The 22,378-nt window shown below is 41.9% G+C and overlaps 1 protein-coding gene across 11 annotated transcripts in view; it reads left to right on the forward strand.

Annotated features, from left to right (window-relative positions):
* The window catches only part of LOC139578452 (ELAV-like protein 4), a 94,151-nt gene that overhangs the window by 7,116 nt on the left and 64,657 nt on the right, over positions 1 to 22,378 (forward strand). Inside the window, exon 1 of one of the 11 annotated variants that reach the window (XM_071406056.1) lies at positions 6,596 to 6,988. The exons of 8 other annotated variants lie outside the window; for them this stretch is intronic. In XM_071406056.1, coding sequence (XP_071262157.1) covers positions 6,980 to 6,988 — 9 coding nt within the window. In that variant the 5' untranslated portion in view covers positions 6,596 to 6,979. Of the gene's footprint in view, positions 1 to 6,595; positions 6,989 to 11,659; positions 11,822 to 22,378 lie in introns of those variants that run through there. 2 more of the 11 variants (XM_071406054.1, XM_071406053.1) reach the window with 2 other exon arrangements.

Genomic DNA, 22,378 nt, shown 5'->3' on the forward strand with positions numbered 1-22,378 from the left:
TGACTAAGCTCAAAATAACAATAACAATAACAATGACCATTATGCTATAGTCAAGATTATCTATATACTGTATATAAATAATTATATTCAAATTGCACATTGTGACGCATAAAAATATATGACATAAAAAAAGGGCAGTCAAATGGCTGCACCTGCTATTCGAGAGCCATCAGTATCGGGCCGCCATCTTAAAAGAAGAGATTAGAGAATGCTTTAGCTCACAGCTTACTGCCTTTTGGTAGGAAGTGACAAATGTGGCCAACACTTGAGCGATAGGCTGTGGCCGAATCGTGACATCTTGACGAACAACACTGTTTTTCAGAAATTGTAGTTTCTTAGCCAATGCCTTTTATTGATTTACTAATTGTTTGGGAGCTATAAAAGTGACGGCTGTTGTCATGAATAAATGATATGTGCCTGACATGAGTGCATTACTGAGGGAAACCTGCGAGGCCAGGCATTACTTCCTTAGAGACATAGCGGTTCTCTTCACAGCCCTGGGAAAGCATCATCCCCAGTAGTTTTCCAAGCCATTAATAATGAATCCTTTCTAACAGCAGCATTCAGGTTTAGATGGCTAGGACATCAGTGACAAGACTAAAATAACTACATTTAAAGCATGAGAAAAGCATATTTATGTATGGTAATTATTCCTTAAGGTATCCTTCTTTGCTGCTCTCTCCATTCTTGATTTCTTTATTCTCCCAATCTCGTTCTATTTCCTCCTGAGGGTGCAGGGGGGAGGGGGTAAAAAAAGAGAGATGGACGGAACACAGAACACTGCGTTCATTCCTTTCATAGCTACAGTGGTCAAAGGCAGGGAGAAACACAACATACTTTATTAATGCATTGCATTTTATCAAGCATACGTCTATGCCTACCTAAACAGAAAATGTTACATTGATCAACAAAAATAAACAGCTAATACAACACACATAAGATAAAGCTATTTGCCAAGCATATATGCTGTTAAACTAAAATATGGCAGAGTAGCATTGTGCACTCGCTTCCCTACTAGCATCTTAAGAAGGAGCAGTAAACCATGAAGTGACATTTAGAAAGATGAAATGTTCAGTGTTAGCATGTTAGGAGGGCTCTAGTGCTCTGAGGCAGGCTGGCAGCACAGCGAAGGGATGGGGCCAGGCAGGAGAATGCATCCCCTCTCTGAGGGGAGGTGCTGATTAAAGCCCCAGCCAGATGGACCGCAGCGGTCACCCTCAGAGCGTGGAGGTACCCCGACTGGGATCAAACACAGAGCAGGCCGCCCCACAGCCAACCACTACACCACCATGGCAGCACTCACCACTCATAGTGGCAACACAGACGCCAATAGCGACGAGGGGCAACACTGGTAATGACAAGGGGAGCAGGCAAAGTATTGTTGCGGTTGAATGTCATTTATCAAGTGGCAACACCTCTGTAATCCAAATGGACTGTAATCCAAAATCTCCTGCTGTGACTGAAACCCTCCGTGCCAGAATACATGTCAACCATGGAAACCCCTCTGTGCAATTTTACTGCTCTCTCATTTCTGTTAAAGGTTATGGGGGCCTCAGTCCTTACTCGCAAACAAAAGGTAGTTATATGTACATATGCGTATTCTACCATGGTATTTGTTTAATTATACTTCAGATGTAGGCGCCCTTGCTGGGTTCAGTATTTATGAAACACTTTCCTTTGGTGCAGCCACTGCTTCTAGGACCGCTATTGAATTGTAATAACTGTCTTATTACTGCATTTTGTGATAAAGGTGGCCATCTCTCCATACATATAGTATGTGGTTTTCTCCTGTCACATTCTGTTCCATAGACAGGAATAGCTTACGCAGTTAGATAAGCCATGCCACTTCTCAAATGCTCCATCTATATAAAATGGATTTGAGTTCAAGGGAATGACAAACGCCTTTGACAAATATAGCACAGCCTTGTCCTGAAGTCGCCATGAAGAATTAATGTCTTGTTGAGAAGTTTCTCTTAGGTGGTGACATGAGCATGAGTTGAAATGGCCGTGATTCATTTCCAATGACATGGAAAGATAGGTATTTACAGGAGAAATGTTTCTCCTGCAGTTTAAGGAGCTGAGTAAGGATTTGGCAGAATGCTTGTCAGTCATCTTAAACATCAAAGATAACAAAAGCCAGTCCCGAGGGACAACTACTGCTGTCCTCGGCTAAATGCAGATTTGTAATTGAAGCCTGATGTCTCGGAGTAAGCAATGCTGAGTTTGTCACTCTGTATCAAGACAAAAGGTCTGACACCAATTTGTTGATTGTTATGGGTGGAGAATGGACTTAAGCCAGAGAAGTGATGATAATCAATCTGAGTTGCACGGCCAGGTGCTGCCAAAACTTCTATACAGGAAGTAAATGGATTGTTCAAGGGCAAATCAAAGAGAGCCAAATAAGCTCCTCCAAATAAGCTCCTGAGAAGACAAACCTGGGTGTCATAAAAAATTGTCTGTTTGTTTATGAGGGAGTCAGGGACATACTGTACTGGGATTTTCCCATGATAGGCTCAGTTCCATGGAAAGTGCATGATGAACATCATTTTTTGGAGGTCTCGCTTTCTCTGCCAGATCAGGCACAAATGGGCTATAAAAGCAAGCAGGGGATGACACTTCCAATCCGGTTAGTGCCCCTAATAGGAAATACAGAGGTGAGCTGGGAGAGGCGAGGCCTCCTGTTAACAAAGCTAAAATTATCTAACGACAGGCCCTGTGTGACATGCTAATCAATGGCCGTTGACCTTTCACTGACCTGTTTGTCTGGTGGTCATTCAAACAAACCATATTGTGAAAGTTACCATTTCATGACAGATAACTTTTTTATTGTTCAGTAAAATCAAAGGGAATTTCAGATAACTTAATACATATATTAATAAAAAATATATCAATCAGTGAAATGTAAAATATGGCACGGAGTAAAATACTGGCAGATGAGTCCATGGATGAATGTAACAACATCTGAAAAATCTATATTGTGTTTATTCAAAATACATGTTCGCAGAAGATTACATGTATATTTATTGAGTGTGACAAATTAAAACTTCTTAAAATGTTAACAGTTTTTTACACACTTTACACATTTCAGGTGACACCAACACTTTGCTACCTTTAAATAAACTTGTGATTATTCAGAGTGAAACATGAGAAGGGTGCGAATACACTGTATCTAACGGTTAGATTGCTCTGACTTAGATTAAGTTGATTCTATAAGACTGTCTGCTGCATATCTAGTTTCATACTAGCTACATACAGAATAGATATTATCTTACAATGTTGTTACATCTAAGTGTAATATCAAATTGTGTATTCGCATGTGTGTGAGAGAGAAAGACACAGAGCGAGACACAGCGAGAGAGAGAGAGAGAGAGAGAGAGAGAGAGAGAGAGAGAGAGAGAGAGAGAGAGAGAGAGAGAGAGAGAGAGAGAGAGAGAGATCACCCACACAGTGTGTATGTGTGCAGTCAGCAGTGGAAATCCTTAAAATTCTTAGTTGAAATTCAAGTCAGCATTAAGGACGGGTCTCAATTTTCATCAGCAGAAAAAAACATTCACTGGATGTTAATCCGTGGAGCGCTTTTGAGAGGGAGGGGTTTGGGATGAGTAGGGAGGGCACGAGAGAGCAGGCGCAGGCCATGACAATTAGCCAGATTCTGGTGTCAAAATTAGCAGGCTTTCAGCAGAGGCAGGAGCCATGCCGGTGGGGCTCTATAATTGGGGCTACAGCAATCGGTGCGTCAGGTCATAGGTACTTCAGGAGGGTGGGTGAGAGAGAGTGTCAGGACCTATCCAGACAGAGACAATCAATGAGATGGGCTTTACATTGCTGACTGCATCGTTGGCAATCCTCCTGGGTTAGAGCCAGTAAAGCTTTTCACTTGAAAAAGTTAAGAAAATAGCTATCATAGTCTTTAGTCAAAATACATTAGCCCGTATAAGGCTAAAGCTAAATTCCAAATTATTTTTATGCAATATTTTACAAAATCCCCCAAAACACACACAGTGTGTACGGAGAGCCAAAGCCCATGGAGGCAAACCTTCCTGCCCAGCAACTCCAGTGACTAGTCCTGAAATCTCCCAGCAGGCAGCCAACCTCCCCATCTGACAACACAAGGCAGGAGAGAACCAAATGTAACACTGCTTTAAGACCCCATTCATTTTCATCACGTTCTATTCATTAAAAGAATATAGGAAAACAATTTGGTAAAAGAAAGCAAGTACAGAAGAGGATATGGATTGCTCAACTGAAATCCCATTAAGAAAACTCTATTGAAGTAATTGAGGATGTTGTCCATAGATAAGAATCTTCTGCTTCCTGGAACTCTCCTTAACTGCGTACCTATTAATCCAATAGCTAAAGTTGACTGCAATCAAAAAGGAAAATGATTGTTATTCATCTGTGTTATGTTCTATTATTTACAGCCAATAATTAAAAGGTGGTAATAAAAACATGGTACCAGAGAGAATATTAAAGTCAATGAAGCAGAGAATTATTTCCCAAGCTTGCACAGAATGCAATGAATTCAAAAAGGTCAAGTCAGAATAATAAAAGTGATAGAAATAACAGGTCTGGTATTCACTGCAGGTTTCTAGACTGAGAAGCATTGTACCAGAACGCACCCCAAACAAAAGGCAGTTGGTATCTGTTGTTGTCCCTGGCAGTAAGGGGTGGAGAAAGATACCACACAGTATTAAAATAAATCCAGCAAACACATCCATTCGGGAAACACCCATGTCCTGTTGATTCCTAATTGAGGTTGGCGATGCTTTAGCCGTGGCTTTAACACTCATTAGTATTTCAAGCACATTGGTGTGCATGGCTTTAATACTCAGTGAGGTGGAGGGGCCAGAGGTGTAGTGGAGAGATTGGAGAGCTTCAAAACTCAGTCTCTTGCTTTTTTATTTAATGCATGCAACTGTGGGCAAATGATGTGCCCTGTGAAAGCTGACCAATGCATTGGTCTCTTCTCAATGTCATTATGCTAGTGTACATGTACAAATATAAATACAGTGCAAACATATACCTTGCAGATATACTGCACTGAATGTAAAGCATTCATTCATAAAGAAAATACATACATTGTTACATCCGTACTATAGGCACAGTTTACATATTGAGAAATGAACAGCTGAGTCATTCCGAGCCCACGTCCACACCAAAAAAACTCCTGAAAATGTTTGGGGCAAATTTTGGATTAGTTGAACAGTGCTGCAGTGTTTTGTAGGCTGTCAAGAGCACTGTGGGACTTCCTATCAGTGCTCGTTCAGCTGGAGGTTAATGGACTTACTCAAGTTAGTCTGCCTGCCATGAGAGCCTCCTCCTAATTGAATAAAAACCAGCATGTGAACGAGAGGACCAGCTATATGTCTCTCTGTCTCTGATGTCTGGAATAAAACAATGTACTGTAATGACGCAGTGTTGAACAATGGATAAAATAGGCTTACTGCTGCTAGGCACATGCTGTAACAAAACATTGGGCCGTAGCAAAACAACCAAAGCAAAGAGTAATATATTGTGTCATGACAACTAAGTAAATTAGAGTATGCAGGTGCTCGCTCTCCTTGTCGCAGGTGCTTGCTCTCCTTGTCTCTGTGAGTCTGGGGCCAGCTAGTGTATATCTGCTTCATATGTTATGGCCTCTCTGGTCACTGCTGCTCTCTCATACCCAAAGCTATTCTAATCAAAACAGACTTGCCCCAAGGGGATGTGGCTGCTAGGTTTCAAAATATATAAGGTATATGAGATACTGTAAAATATGCATTATTGCATCTAAAATACTGTATGAAAGAAGCATTGTTATTTTAACATTGTAAAGATCCTAACAATTGTTTTGAATTATTGTATTCTTCGAATCACACCGCTGTGTGTTGGAGGCAAAATCGAATGCATTTATGGAGACAAAGGCGGCATTGTAGGTCAGCTGGCATTACTGAAGTTCATGTTTATGAGATGTGGCATGCCTTAGCTTGTGCAGGGTACAATTGAGAGGACTGCAGTAGTAGGCTTATAGGTATGGGATGTTATGCATCTCTTCCTATACAGGTACAAAAGACCCCCCACCAGAGCTCTACAACCACAGCGCTGAAATGGGTTTTTGTCGGAGGATGGAGCTGAGGGGCCTCATGTTAATTATTTATGATGCTTGCGTGCAGCTGTGAAGGGGAGCGGGGAGCACAGGTGATTGAAGCTCACAGAAAAGACAGGAGGGAGCGGGGTAGAGTGGAGAGATGGGTGATGAACAACATCATCACCAACATCAAAAGGGCAGAGAGACTACTGTGCAATGTCACGAAGAGGAAAAATTAAGCTACTTCTCTATACAATGATGATGGTGGTATGTCTCCATCCATGTAGGCTACAATACCTCGTCACACCGTATGTGGTAGTGCGAGCTGGTTATTGGTTATCTTGCTCTATGTTACAGTTGTCAAATATATTTGTCTTCGCTTGGTGATTTGGAGGTCAAATCAACACTGTCGATGCTGTAGTGCATAATATCAATCGCACCTTACGTTGGTAGATTCGCCCCCCGTCGTTCCCTTCTCGCTCTAGCCCTCCTCCAACACTCATCCACTAGCGCACCACCCCTTCCTTGCTCTATCGCAGCCAATGAGATTCTACACCCGACAGACTGAATAACCCATAAATCGGTTGTAGGAAAAAGAGCTGCTTGCACTAGCTGTTTCGTTTCAGTGAAGACTTATCCTTTTAGTTTTTTCTTTTTCTTTTTTTATGACCGTTTATTTCCTCCGACGATCCCGAAGAGAAACAACGAGATTTCCACCCACGGCTCTCAGCCTCCGACACGCGGCAAACTCATTCATCCACTCACACGCGCCTTATCTATCCGATTGTCCTTGGGACCACGCGCTCCCCGCACGAGGATCGACTCTTGATAGCAACCGATTTTATTTAACCACAGGAAGACTAAGCACTTGCATCTCCCCTTTCGCTTTATCCTGCTCAACCCTAAACAAGAATGGTCATGGTGAGTAGGGAACAATTTAGCCTATGCTAAGCGCATCTGTCTTATAGGCTCTATCTAGCTAAGGTTATTATTTGTCTACATTTTATAAACTGCTTTGTGTCACCAACTACATTATTGCACCTCCGCGGCAGTAGCTTCTAGCCAGGTGATAAACTTCGGTTTGCGTTTTAATCCGTAGCGAGCTATCACATTTTTTGGCGCTTTGTTGTTCATAGTCGTGATGCTCCTGCAGGTGTGTGTGTCCGTGCGTCGGTACATCTGTGTGTGAAATGTACATTTTTGATGTGAGTATTTCATATCAGTAGCCCGTGTCTGATAAGCCAAGCCCAGCTTAGTAATTAGTAAACATGTGTGGGTGAATTTGTGATTATGTGGGTGAACTGCAAAATAAATTGCGTTTTGTAAATTATCTAAGTTAACTGGATTTTCCTTTGAATAAGCAAGATACAAATATGAGCATGTATCAATGTATATAACTAGTGTATATTTGCAGGCTTTAACATGCATGCAGTAATAGCAAATTTATATACATAGTGCTGTTCAGGCATCCTGTAGTGCCTGAGGGTAGAATCCAGGGGCGTAGGAACGGGTGGGCCTGGGTTATTTTATGAGCTGAAATAAAAGATCCCAGAAATTTTCCATATACACATAAGTGTATTTCTCTCAAATTTTGTGCACAAATTTGTTTACATCCCTGTTAGTGAGCATATCTCCTTTGCCAAGATAATCTATCTACCTGACAGGTGTGACTTATCAAGAAGCTGATTTAACAGCATGTTCATTACACATTACATTACACCTTGTGCTGGGGACAATAAAAGACCCCTCTAAAAACTGCAGTTTTGTCACACAACACGATGCCACAGATGTCTCAAGTTTTGAGGGAATGTGCAATTGGCATGCTGACTGCAGGATTGTCCACCAGAGCTGTTGCCAGAAAATGGAATGTTAATTTCTCTACCATAAGATGCCTCCAACGTTGTTTTGAGAGAATTTGGCCTTACGTCCAACCGGCCTCACAACCTCAGACAACGTGTAACCACGCCAGCCTATCTCCTCCACATCCAACTTCTTCACCAGCAGGATCATCTGAGACCAGCCACCCAATGAAACTGAGGAGTATTTCTGTCTGTAATAAAGCCCTTTTGTGGGGAAAAACTCATTTTGATTGGCAGGTCCTGGCTCCCAAGTGGGTGAGCCTATGTCCTCCCAGACCCTCCCATGGCTGCACCCCTGCCCAGTCATGTGAAACCCATAGATTTGGGCCTATTTCAATTTCCTTATGTGAACTGTAACTCAGTAAAATTGTTGTTTATATTTTTGTTCAGTATATTTCAGTCCAAGTCAAACACTGGCCTAAACATGCATACAACATCAGATATAATTCATAGCAAGCCGCACCAATGTGTTGGAGGAAACACCATACACCTGGCGACCGTGTCAGCACGCATTGCACCCAGCTGGAGTCACTAGTGCATGATGGGACAAGAACATGGACTTGAACCAGGATCTCTAGTGACACAGCTAGCACTACAATGCAGTGCCTTAGACCACTGCGCCACTCGGGAGGCCCCTTGTTTTGCCCATTCTAACATTCAATTGAACAGTAACTGAATGCCTCGAATGCCTTTCTGCCTGCTTTATATAGCAGTAGGAGCAAACCATTTTTGTGAATGGAGTGGTGTACCTATTAAAACTGTGTATATTGACAATAATAATAATATCACATTTTATTTGGCAATGCCTTTCAGGGGACATCTTACATACAATCTAGTGCTGTATATAAAATATATTGAATTTAGGCCTATGCAATGCATTTGAATTATGCTTGATTATATGCTGGGGGGAAAAACATTTAAAAAAAAAATCGTATCAATTTCAAAATAATGGGTGGGTTCTGGCACATGTCACTTCGCACTGATACCATGTGCAGTAAACTGTAGCTATCGCTGTGTAGGCTAGGCTACAGTGTGTAGGCTACTCACCTTTAGCTAGCTAGCTAAGACAGACTAGCCAGCTTGGCTAGCAAAAACTTGATGGCCAAACAAAGCTCTGTAAAGAAATGTCAAGAGACCGTGTATAGAAGAGGATGTTGGAGCATTTGCCAAGTTTTCGCCATAAAGGGCCTCCAGTCCCCCTCTATATCAGTCATTGCTGCTTGCTGCTGGTGATTCTCTGATCCACCTCTACGCAGACGACACAATTCTGTATACTTCTGTCCCTTCTTTGGACACTGTGTTAACTAACCTCCAGACGAGCTTCAATGCCATACAACTCTCCTTCCGTGGCCTCCAACTGCTCTTAAATACAAGCAAAATTAAATGCATGCTCTTCAACCGATCGCTGCCTGCACCTGCCCGCCCGTCCAGCATCACTACTCTGGACGGTTCTGACTTAGAATATGTGGACAGCTACAAATACCTAGGTGTCTGGTTAGACTGTAAACGCTCCTTCCAGACTCGCATTAAGCATCTCCAATCCAAAATTAAATCTAGAATCGGCTTCCTATTTCGCAACAAAGCATCCTTCACTCATGCTGCCAAACATACCCTAGTAAAACTGACTATCCTACCGATCCTTGACTTCGGCGATGTCATTTACAAAATAGCCTCCAACACTCTACTCAGCAAATTGGATGCAGTATATCACAGTGCCATCCGTTTTGTCACCAAAGCCCCATATACTACCCACCACTGCGACCTGTATGCTCTCGTTGGCTGGCCCTCGCTTCATATCCGTTGCCAAACCCACTGGCTCCAGGCCATCTATAAGTCGTTGCTAGGTAAAGCCCCGCCTTATCTCAGCTCACTGGTCACCATAGCAGCACCCACCCGCAGCACGCGCTCCAAGCAGGTATATTTCACTGGTCACTCCCAAAGCCAATTCCTCCTTCGGCCGCCTTTCCTTTCAGTTCTCTGCTGCCAATGACTGGAACGAACTGCAAAAATCACTGAAGCTGGAGACTCATATCTTCTTCACTAGCTTTAAGCACCAGCTGTCAGAGCAGCTCACAGATCACTGCACCTGTACATAGCCAATCTGTAAATACCTCATCACCATATTATTTATTTTATTTATTTTGCTCCTTTGCACCCCAGTACCGCTACTTGCACACTCATCTTCTGCACATCTATCACCCCAGTGTTTAATTTGCCATACTGTAATAATTTCACCACTATGGCCTATTTATTGCCTCACCCCCCTTATCCTACCTCATTTGCACACAATGTATATAGACTTTCTCTATTGTATTATTGACTGTGTGTTTGTTTATTCCATGTGTAACTCCGTGTCGTTGTTTGTGTCGCACTGCTTTGCTTTATCTTGGCCAGGTCGCAGTTGTAAATTAGAACTTGTTCTCAACTAGCCTACCTGGTTAAATAAAGGTGAAATAAAAATAAATAAAATAAAATAGATTGCATTGATCTAATCGAGGGCCTTAAAGACAGTTTCAGTACATTCAGAGACAATGATCAACATTACAACACTGTTTTTATTCAACACTTTTAGAAATCATGAAAAACGCTTCTCCACTTCGACTCGCACTCTCTCCCACCCTCCGATGAGACGTCACCATCAGTCCAGTGAAATAAAAAAACGAGTTATTTCAATTTATGCTCCGGTGTACCTCGCAAGTAATTGGCTACAACAACAGACCTATTACCAGTGCTATCGTGTAGCCTAGCTTGAGACTCGAGTTTTGAAATGTAAGGGACTCCACGTTATTTATAATAAGGGGAAGGCCTACATGGAGAAAATCATACCTCTCTTATTATATAGGAAAATGCATGAAACAATAGTTATTTCTCGTACTTTTTGGGATGAATTGGAAGTAGAACTTTACCCTGTGTTCCCCGCCCATGCACTATAGTTCGACCCTATATGCTATTGATAATGTAGTTGATATCACACAATCTATTGTAGGAGCACTTGATCTCCCGCACCCAGCAGAGAATTGCACTCGGCTTGCATTTGGACTCATAAGGTGATCTCGACTAGAAAGGTTGGTGACCACTGTTCTTGTCTATATAGGCTGTGGATGCCTATTGTGATCATTACTGTTATATTAGGGCATTATGTTCTAGTCTTATATTCTATTAATAAAATAAAATACAAAAATTGTTTATTTTTTGTAGGTTTATGTGAGTCGAATGTTAAATAAAAGAGTTGTGGATTTACGTAGGCCTACACGACTATTTGATCTATAATGCGAAATCACATGTTAGATGGTTTGTTGTGTGTAGTCAATTACAGTAGGGTATAGGGTAGGTTATGCTTTTTTGATCGTTTAATGATGATTTGAGTGCCCAAATTTTTGCCCGCCTACATTTTTTCTGGCCCTGCCTTCAACGGATTTCTGCCTGCGCCACTGGCACAATCACTCTTTGCACTCAATCAAGCAAAGATCTTTGCTGGTACCAAAAAGCTTTTCTTGGTACCAAAAAGCTTTTCATTGCCAAGCGCTCCTTGAATCGGCGAGGTTGCCAGAGTGAAGATGTTAACTTTGTGGAGGAGACTGCTGGACAGACAGGCGCAGGAGCCAGTGAGAAAGCTGCAACACACCCTTCCAGAGAGAGGGGAGCTCTGACCTCACAGATGAGGAGGAGACAGGGGAGGGGACTGCAGCCCAAAGCTCACGCTGAAGCCTTTTGCATTCTCACCCAGCGTCTCTGGAAGAAGGGAATGCCTGCTTTCACAAGCCGCCTACTGTCTAACCACCACTAAGAGAGAAAGAACGAAAAAGAGAGCTCCAAGTCAGGGGGAAATTTGTTCAGGCGCTGGGGAGAGAAAACGTCTGCCGGCTCACAAATGGAGTGGAATGGGTTTAAAATGGTAAGGAGGCTGCAGCTTGCCAGCCGCTCATTGTGCCCTTGCATCCATCCGACAGCCTGCAGCAGTAGCAGTAGCACCATGCCTCACTCAGTGTGCCTTCCTTCCCTAACAGTTAATGGGGTGTTGTTCATCCAGTTTTGGGAAAAGGCGATGGGTATCGGTTTGCACAAGTCTTAGATAACTGTTCATGATACCTGCACACAGCAAATGTACAGTACATTGTGTGGTTTTAAGTCTGATATTTTTCTTGCATTAAATCTCTTTATCATGTTGTGCATTGTAAATAGTAGATAATACTTGTTATATTTATGTATTTATACAAAGCATTATAGTGCACATTTTGGTCGGTTTTATTTTTGTAATGTTTGACAGTGTATATAATGTAGGACTACAGTCGTGAGCTTGCATTTGTAAATTTGTAGTGTACCAGAGAGAAATAGAGTGTGTGTGTGTGAGTGGCTCTGTAATGCGCATGCCTGCACTGGTGTACATTTCCCTTCACTTGGACAGGTTTTCGCCTGTGTCTCCTCCGCTTCTGCCTCTGATGCTGCTGGTAGCGCTTGTCTGTGCTGCATGGTGGATGTGTTTGTTTGTGTATCCATTGTTGACAAAAGACTCAGAGTGACTGCCTCCCCAGGCTGTTCCTCAACTGGTTGGAGGCAGTGCCTGCCAGGGACTCAGTTTAATTCCCATCCATCCTAAACAACATGGCAGGGCTGACTAACTTTTATTTAACCTATCTTTCTGCATACACAAAGAGGCTATCTTCCCTGATCTCTAAATTCCCGTATCCATATCAAACTTTCTCTTATTGTATGCTGTTAATAATAAGTTTCATAAAATGTTAAAATGGCATGATACTGATTTTAAAATGTTGTCCCTATCATAAAGGGAATTTGCCAGCTTCTGTATTAGCATCTTGAATGTGGGAAGCATTATTCATTTTTGGAAGTGAATATTTGATTGTTTGTGTGTGGGCTATTCCCGTGCAATCAAAATGCTAATTGAAAAGAACGCAATTCCCAACCATGGTGACAGTGATAGCATCCTGTCTCCCTAACTGCTCGCTGTAGCGTATTGATGGAGGGACATGCCAGTAACTCAGTGCTAAAGGAAGCGGAGGGAGGGAGAGAAGGAAGGATAGAGAGAGATAGGGGGAGATATCCAGTGTTTATGGTGTGGAACTGAGCATGCTCCTCATTGAGCAGCACCCTGCTGTCTGTCAGTGGGGCTCAAGCACTGGGCAGTGTCACCACAGTCAGAGCTAGACTACTACTGTCCTCCAGCAGAGCTACAACACCCACAGTGCAGTCTCTACTGTTCAGCACCAAGCTTATATATCAATGCTAATAAGTCGAGTTGATCAGATTAATATGAAGTAGGGTTTTGTGAGCAGGTGTGTGGCATGGCACAGAGGGGCGGAGGCAGTGCTCAAATTGAGGGGGTATGCCTTGTTAGGGGGGGAAAAGGTAAAAAGCGATATATAACGGCGCTTTAGGATAGAAACAAGCTGTACGTTCCACGAGAAAGACGCGACTCCGATGCACATTTTTAATTCGTCTCTATGGCATTATGAGGCTGAGTTACGGCCTTCTAAAGAAAAATAAATAAATCATAATAATACTTTGGAAGTGGTACGCGCCATTTGGAGGGTTTCGGGGAGTGGAACATCAGCTATATGAAAGATACCACTTGGAAATGAGACAGCATACAAAGCTCAACAGGACTTTATTCTGAGTTAGGCAACCACCATCTCAATTAGTTCACGTGACAAACAGGAATTTATAGACACACTCATGAACATCCAATTCCCATCCTTATTTTATTTTTACCATTATTTTACCAGGTAAGTTGACTGAGAACACATTCTCATTTGCAGCAACAACCTGGGGAATAGTTACAGGGGAGAGGAAGAATGAGCCAATTGTAAACTGGGGATTATTAGGTGACCGTGATGGTTGAGGGCCAGATTGGGAATTTAGCCAGGACACCGGGGTTAACACCCCTACTCTTACGATAAGTGCCATGGGATCTTTAATGACCTCAGAGAGTCAGGACACCCGTTTAACATCCCATCCGAAAGACGGCACCCTACACAGAGCAGTGTCCCCAATCACTGCCCTGGGGCATTGGGATCTTTGTTTAGACCAGAGGAAAGAGTGCCTCCTACTGGCCCTCCAACACCACTTCCAGCAGCACCTGGTCTCCCATCCAGGGACTGACCAGGACCAACCCTGCTTAGCTTCAGAAGCAAGCCAGCAGTGGTATGCAGGGTGGTATGCTGCTGGCTTACAGAAGTTATCTAATGTGTGACTGACTCTATTGCTATCAATTGAAAATATTTGTAACTAACATGATTAAATTACATATTTGACATATTTGTTAGTGAAATAACATTTGTGAAAATAGTCTAAGCTTTATTTTCCCTATCCATATTATATTAAATATTATATGTAATTATAATTAAATTGCCTATGCAAAAGATGTCATGAGTCATGTTACACTATGTAGAATTGCAGGAAATTTGCTTCAAAACAACAAACAATCTCTAGGGCCCTGAATTAAACAAAACCCACTTTTGGTAGTATATTTAACGTATCTCAATGAATAATAAAAACAAATAGGCCCAAATACAGAATCCGTTCAGTATTTTTGCCTCCAACCTTGACCAACTCACATTTTCCACATATCTGTTGAACTTATTTAATCTTTCACATTAGCTAATACAAGTCACTAGAACAATTCTCATTCCTTACAATTGGCAAAAATACAGAGAAATAATTAGTGTGCTTTTGTCAGCAAAAACACTAATGTTATTCTCTGTATGTCTTCTATTATTCAATTTCTTCCGTTTGCCAGTGCAACTGCTTGTTTTATGTCTTGAACAGTGTTGTAAGTCATAAAAATTAGAAAATACTGTTGAAATGCATTAAGTATCTGGTTTTGTACTTTTAGTGCTTCAAACCAAGTCGTCAAGTTTTTAATGTTGTGATCTGTGATTTAATTTTATCTTAATTCCACCCTGCTCTTAGGCTTGCTTAGGCCGAAGCCCCCCCCCCCGCCCCCCATACATAGCATACCCCTTGTTAACTTTGCTGACCTTCGATTGGGAGAACTGGGGTAGAGAGGTGAGAAAAGAGCTGTGGGGAGTGTGATCCTGAAGGTGGGAGAGTTTGCGCTTGACTGTACGGTGCTAACACACACAGTGGCGTGTCAACAGGGCTCTCAGATTCTGAGTGAGAGAGAGGGTAAAGAATATTTTATAAAAACAGGTTGTGTTCTCTTCGGTTAGGTGTCCATTGTCGTGAAGAGATGTCATTATAAAACTGACCTGTATTACCTCAAGTTCAGTTAAAGGTAGGATCTAGGCGAGGCACGGTCCACCTGGAAGAAATAATGATTTATACCTGAATCAAGTTATGGTTGAAGGAGATATACGTGTGGGTGTTAGAAGAGTATTAAAGCTTGTAGAGGGTCAGCCGAACAACAGTGGAGATGATTTGTGGTGATTAAATTAGCTTCCCTTGCTCCGCCTTAGAATCTTTGCTCTTGAGAATACTGTACGACAATTAAACATGAACAGGCAAAGTTCAACTCGCTGAGTGCTGTTTCCATCTATCCAATCAGGTATTAAATATCATGGTTACCGTTGTTACATGTGTAAAACAAATATTTGAAAGGATTACATGATAGTTACATGATAAACAGTAAATAACAAACTGCTAAACCATTTCAAATATCTGTTTTGTCATGGCTGTCTGTTAGTTCATGTAATTCTTTTCTCCTATGCTTTGCTGATGCAGTTGTTCATAGAGCTAAGATCAAGTAAAACTGACAAGTGTACAGATGTAGATGGACATTGCAAATTAGAGCCAGACCCCTTTTCTGCAGTCAAATGACCAAATCGCCCTCTAGTGGCCTCATGGGTGGAATGTTATTCATATTTTTCATAATATCATAGTTAATCAATATTATTTTAAAACAACAGCCGAATTGCCGGTGTTTCTATGTCAAACGGTTTTGTTATGTTTCAGTCTTCTGTGATGTATATTAAGTGTAATATTTGGATGCAAACTCAAAATTGAATACATTTCAAATCTATATCTGACATGGTACAGGAGTCTTCTTTTTTAAGCCTATAATCATGTGTGTGAGGTGCATACTTTTGTTTCAAAGTGGGTTGTTTAAGACTACCAATAAACACTCTGTGTGACCCTGATTTAGCCCACTGCAGTAAAATGTTACTATTAGTCAAATTAAGAGAGGAGTAAAATGGACAGTGAAATACTTCTCCATTACTCCACAGGGCAGTTTCTTTCTACCCATCTGTAGTCAATACATGATATCAATGTTCAGTACCATGCCTATCATAGAGGCATCTAACCATTAATTACAGTAATATAACTGACCCCATGCCTCGCCCTTACATAGCAACTGAATCGTACCGTAGAACCGTTGAATAGCCAGATGTGGACAAATCACCTATAAACGCCCTGCAGCTCTCCAATGTTTTGTGTGAGATGGTATGGTGTTGTTGCTGTTGACATGCTGAGGTGCCTCTGGGAGAGGACTTGGACTGAGTCTCCAGTCCCTGAGCAGCGTGGGTAATTAGTCACAGCTGTGGATGGACATTCACATGCAACTCCCAGCTGAAATGACACGCTCATGTTTGTGTCCACTCAATCGTCTCATGCTATCTATCTGCTGCCTGCCTGCTTCTGGTCAGGCGTAGTCACTAACATGGGAGTATCTGAATCAAAGTGACGGTTGTTAGATAATTGCATGTTTAGATTATTTATGCCCTGAAGGGGATCTATAGTAAGTCAGTTGGAGTGAGATTTAAAGTCGGATGATAAGTCACATATATATGTATGCAAGTAGAAAATTAGCTTTGTAAAGTAGATTTGCATTTCAACTTCCAACTTATGCCATAAATGTCGCTTATGTATAATTGATTTAAAAAATCAGTTTGTTTTATTGATAATACTATGAATTTGAAAGCAGTGAAATAAGTGTGTCCCTATAAATGTTTTGGCGGTATTAATAATACTAATGTAATAGCAAAAAACACACAAACATTTTCTAGTGAATGTATTTCCTCCTTTTCAACATACCTTAGCCTATACCCAAAACAGCAAGAAGTAATGAGCTAATGCCTATTTGAATAAGCCGCTCTGAACCATTGTCTCAATTATATGGCTTCGTTCTTAAAAATGCCTTTTGTTTGAAGACTAAACATACATGAATATCAAGAAAACGGTTTCTTAAAAAATGTAATAGGCTTCCACAGAGGCGAAGGAATTCAGCTGTGAGGGGGAAAATGCTTTAATAATACAAGCCTAATTCCTTTGGCGGAAATTCAAATTGCCACAGACAGACAATAATCAGCTGCAAATTCTTAGCGCACACAGGGTCATGTTCTTGTTGTTTTTTTGCTCCTGCTTTTCTGAGTAAATATTCTAAAGAAAAATCAGGGAATATATATTCATATATCCTATCTACATCTCTGTTCATTCAAAGATGGAAGTAGAACCCTGACTTCCTTATTTCTACGGTTCTCTTTCTTCACCCTCCTCTGTATTCCGTGTGTTTTGGTATTCATATAGACGTTTGGGTTTGAGTGGCAGTTTCTCCTGAGACTGTGCACAAACTGCACACTCCTCTGATCTACATTTTGCATCCCAGGAAAAGGAGAAAAGATAGAAGCAGCAGCTGAGGCAGCAGCAGGCTTGGTGTCGCTAGCAGTTGCTCTGTCTCATTGTTCAACGTTGCCAAGTAAAGTGGCCTCGTACTGTGATGTTAAAGGATGTTTCAAGGTCATCCTTCCAACATACCGGTAGAGGACAGAGCACCCACTGACAAGGGGTCATGACTGTGGAACTGCCAGTAGCTTCCATAACTCCCTATTAAGAACATGTGGAAAGCTTTACTACCTAAAGGTATTCAAGAATGAATAGGAATATGGCTCATACCTTTATGTTACTATCTCCGTCAACAGCTGAGACAAGCATGAGGGCCATGCGATTTGATCACCGCCAGTAGAGTAGACATTAGGAAAGGGATTCATCTGTATATGCCTATTCCCTTCATATCAACGGTAACATGTTCTCCTCAAACTAGATGGAAATAGGAATTGTACTGCAGATATCTATAGACAGATAAACATTGGAAGCAATAAATAGAACCGGCAAGTTGGGATCCAGAGAGATAGATGTGATCTACTACATGTTTCCCCGGCATGCTATTGAAATAAAACTCTGTTTCAGAATTTTCCATGGCACATACTATATTAACATAGATAGTCTCCTGTGGGCATTTTCAATTACACTGTACCACGGCAGAAGGAGATTAATCTTCTATTTTGAATGCATGCCACATTTTATGGTTTAGTTGATATGCAGGAGGGGTAATCTTTTAGCTGTGAGTATACATTTAGGCTTTTTGTCTTCTTGCTGCAGCAGAAGCTAATTTATGATGGAACCCTTTTCCAATCTACACAGAGTCGATTTTTATGGGACCTAAAATATTTCAATCTGTTTCCAATTTTCTAATGCCCTAATATGCTCCAAGTTAGTATATAATATTGCTAATAATTAGAGGGTTAGTTTCACAGATACACCAGTTTTAGTGGAATACTACTGTTTAGATGCATAATAGAGCTTGCACAACTTGTATGATAGGTACCAGTACGATGAAATGTATTGCACATGGATAGATCCATAAAATAATGGATACTAATATAGTAAATGTACATTAAACTGTCATACAAGGATATTCTAATGAATCCGATGTCTCTCCTGCTCTTCAAAAAAAGTATGTATTAACTGTCTCAACGGTCTCTAACTGTCTCACATTCTGGTCATTGGAGATACACAGGCAGGCAGCCTGAGAAGCAGCGGATGGGGAAGCAGAGTGGCGCATCGGTCTAAGGCACTGAATCTCAGTACTAGAGGTGTCACTACAGACCCTGGTTCGATCCTGGGCTGTATTACAACTGGCCGTGGTTCGGAGTTCCACAGGGTGGCGCATAATTGGCCCAGTGTCGTCTGCGTTAGGGGAAGGTTTGGCTGGGTTAGGCTGTCATTGTAAAATAAGAATTTGTTCTTAACTGACTTTCCTAGTTAAATAAAGGTTAAACAATTTTTTTTAAGAGATCAGAGGCAGTGATTAGATTAGATTAGGAGGAGTATTGCTCTGCTCAAGCTGGGCTTTAGTGTGTGTGTGTGTGTGTGTGTGTGTGTGTGTGTGTGTGTGTGTGTGTGTGTGTGTGTGTGTGTGTGTGTGTGTGTGTGTGTGTGTGTGTGTGTGCCTGAGACTCTTCCTCTCCCTCTCTGTTTTGTCCCGGCAGGTAGACAAGGCTTAACCCTGCTGCAGCTTCTTTTCTGGTCTTTTACCTACAGGCTATTTGTACATCTTTAAATACCTGTTTTATCTGAGCAAATATGACTCATCCTAGCTTCAAATCGGCATTAATTAAAAGTACAATCAGGGGAAGGTCTTTAGGCATGCTCAAAGGTTTGATGAACTAGAGTCCCAAGTACATTAGTTTGTTCTAATTTGAACTAAAACATTTAAATCTTTAATTATGACTAGGCTGGGGTTTTTACATATTTCTATTTTAGACCTTACTTAGTTAGCAAGGAAATGAGAGGATGCTTGATCAGGAACATGGCTGCCTGCCAGCTACCTGTAGAGATGTCCTCACGACACCTGGTGCTGATGCAGTGGAACCGTGCATGGCTTCTACACTGGCTAAAAACAACCTCGAGAATAAAATGAGGTTTCGCTTGAAATGCAAACTAATACAAACCAAGGTTGCATTGTACTGTAGTCAAAGGTAGCTTTCCTTGTCCTCCAAAGGCAATGTCACCTTAATTCAGAAGTATCCCACTCGTGTAGATGAGGGTCCAATCACGGATATAGTAGTGATAGAGTGCCGTGCGTGTGTGCTGTGAGGGGTGACAGTGTATTGGCCCTGTCGTTGGGAATCAGCCTTAGGACTGGGGTAAGATGACATGGGGTGATACAGACTGACAGAATCTCTCATTTTCTCTCGCTCTCTAGAATATGTGTTCCGAGTTACTATCTGCTTTAGTTAAACTATTTGAAATGAAATCACATAATCTGTCGTGAAGACTTAATAACCTATTAAGGGATCATTCATATGAGCAGTATGATTAGTCCGCTGCATGTAGTATTGATGTTTAGTCAGTGATGAGGCTGTGAGGCCCTCTGAGTGGACCACTGTGTTCAGAGTTCAGTTCCAGCAGGCCTTTGGCAACCTGCAGAGATCACATCGTCTGTCCCCATGCTGGCTCATGGACAGGACCTCCAAAGTCCCCTGGTCCCAGGGCTGGGGCCAAACATGCAGGGTTCCAGGTACAGGGTATGGCCAAGCTGCCAGGCAGGTGGCCAGGAGTTCTCACACTACTGCAGGGGAGGGGAAGGATAACACAGGTCAGTGAAGCCACATAAATTGAAGTGTCATCTCAGAATCAAGATGCTCACCAATTTCCTGCTTCCATGCATTGGTGCAGAGTTGGGATTTAGCCAATGTGCAAATGGCTTTAGTCCACCTTGGGTTTGGCTGTGGCAGGGGACTGCAGTTTGTAGGTCCCGACGGTCACTATTCATGGGCTGCTCATTTTCTTGACTAAGACAGTTTACTGAATTCAGGCCTAATTACAATTCAGTTGTGTAAGAAAAAGTTTCAGGCTCTCCCAACTTTTCCCTTCTAGTGGTTATTAAGTGGTATTTTGTTTAAAATTGTACGTTTCCTGAACATAGTCTGGCTGACATTTACTTCTGTTTAGCATTGGCTTTAAAAAAAAAAAAAAAGATAAATCGTATTTTCCATTATCATCAGAGTTGGGAGAAGGAGAGGGTGATTTAAGGTGCTAGCAGAAAGCTTTATCAGCCAGTGAGTTAGAGTGAGAAGTCTGTTTGATGCACATGGTGCTTCCAGAAGAAGTGGAGTTACACAGACAGACGAAGATAGCTGTCTATCTGAGTTTCAGCCCATGGTCAAGAATGTCAGGCTTTGACCTTCAAGAAAGCAGACCTTGGATACACTCACAACATATTTATTGTATAACCAGTGAATAGTTTACGTTTGTTTTGAGAATATATTCTGGGATTTATATAAGAATCTACAGTTGGACAATAAAATAGGGAATTCATCAAAATGTAGGACTGATGTCTCCAAAGTAGTCTGAGATTAGAGTAGATATTTAAAGAGCTGGATTTTGATGCTCACCTCTGCATCTGCAATTAAAAGTGACGGGCTGCCTTCTCATCTCCTGACCTTTGACCCTAGGAAGCGTAGAGTGCACTTTGAGGGGGTTGAGGCATGCTGGGGGTTCTGGGAAGGTTCCATCGATCCTATGAAACAGTGGACGTCATAAGGGGAAAAAGTAAAGCAAAGTTAAATGAAAAATTCCGTGCATACAGCACCTAAACATGTATTATTCTGAGTCACACAGAGGAGAGGAGAAAAAAATATCTATTTGGCAAAGTAGATGCGGATCGATGTTGGTGGAGGCAGGCGGGCGAGGTGTCCCAGATTACTTTCCTGATTGATCCAGCCTAGCTTCCATCTGACCTGCAGGATGTGGTGAAGTCAAGATGTGTCTGATGGAGGTGGAGAGGCAACCAGAAAAAGATGGAAAAATAACATATTGATAGCATGGAGGGAACTTCACTGACCAGGAGTTAATATACAACAATTGTATAAATCCCTTTGTCTGAATGGGTTTGATAACTCAAGTACCCTCTTACTCTGAAACACTTTGAGGGAGTTGGGGCATGCTGCGGTTTACAGGGTTGGGTTTGTGACCCACCCTCTCCTTGGAGCCATGGAATTACCATTTCAATGGATGGAGGACACTATGTCCGTCCACTGTATTAGAATGTGCTTGTTAGAGGACAGGTTTACAGAATACTGTACTATGAACAACCCATTTATTTAAAACATTTAGCTGACAGATTGGATTTCATTCCATGTTTCATGATTGAATATTTCCCAGTAAACAGGAAATCTGAAAGGATAATTTTACTGATAGTCTGAGGATTCAGTGTATAATATCCTGTTGGGGTCATCAGATCATCCTCTGTACCGGCAGAGCGCAGAATGCTGGGATATGGCGAGACATTGAAATCACAAACAACCATCCATCTGACCTCCATTTTGTGTCAGGCGCTATCAGTTAAATGATACTACTGCCGCATTGTGATAAACTGCAGTGTCTCGTCTCTGCATCCATCCCAGCAAAGCCACTGGAAATTGATTGTCTAAGCTCGTTTGGGCAGGGGAGTTCTGGCTGGCAGCAAAGCGGCAGTTTTTACGGTGTCACCGTGGCATAGGAGAGGCGTCTGGTCATGTGAAATTTGCTAGAGGATGCAGGCTGCGGAGGGAGATAATGTCCTCTCTGCAGGCAGTTATGGCATGTCCTACATGACTGCCATACCCGACACACACCGCTCACCTCAGGAGTTCAAGGAGAGAGGGAACACTTACAGGGTGTCAAATATTTATGGCATACTACAGAGAATATTGAT

Source organism: Salvelinus alpinus, chromosome 6, assembly GCF_045679555.1.
Source record: "Salvelinus alpinus chromosome 6, SLU_Salpinus.1, whole genome shotgun sequence".
Taxonomy (NCBI): Eukaryota; Metazoa; Chordata; class Actinopteri; order Salmoniformes; family Salmonidae; genus Salvelinus; species Salvelinus alpinus.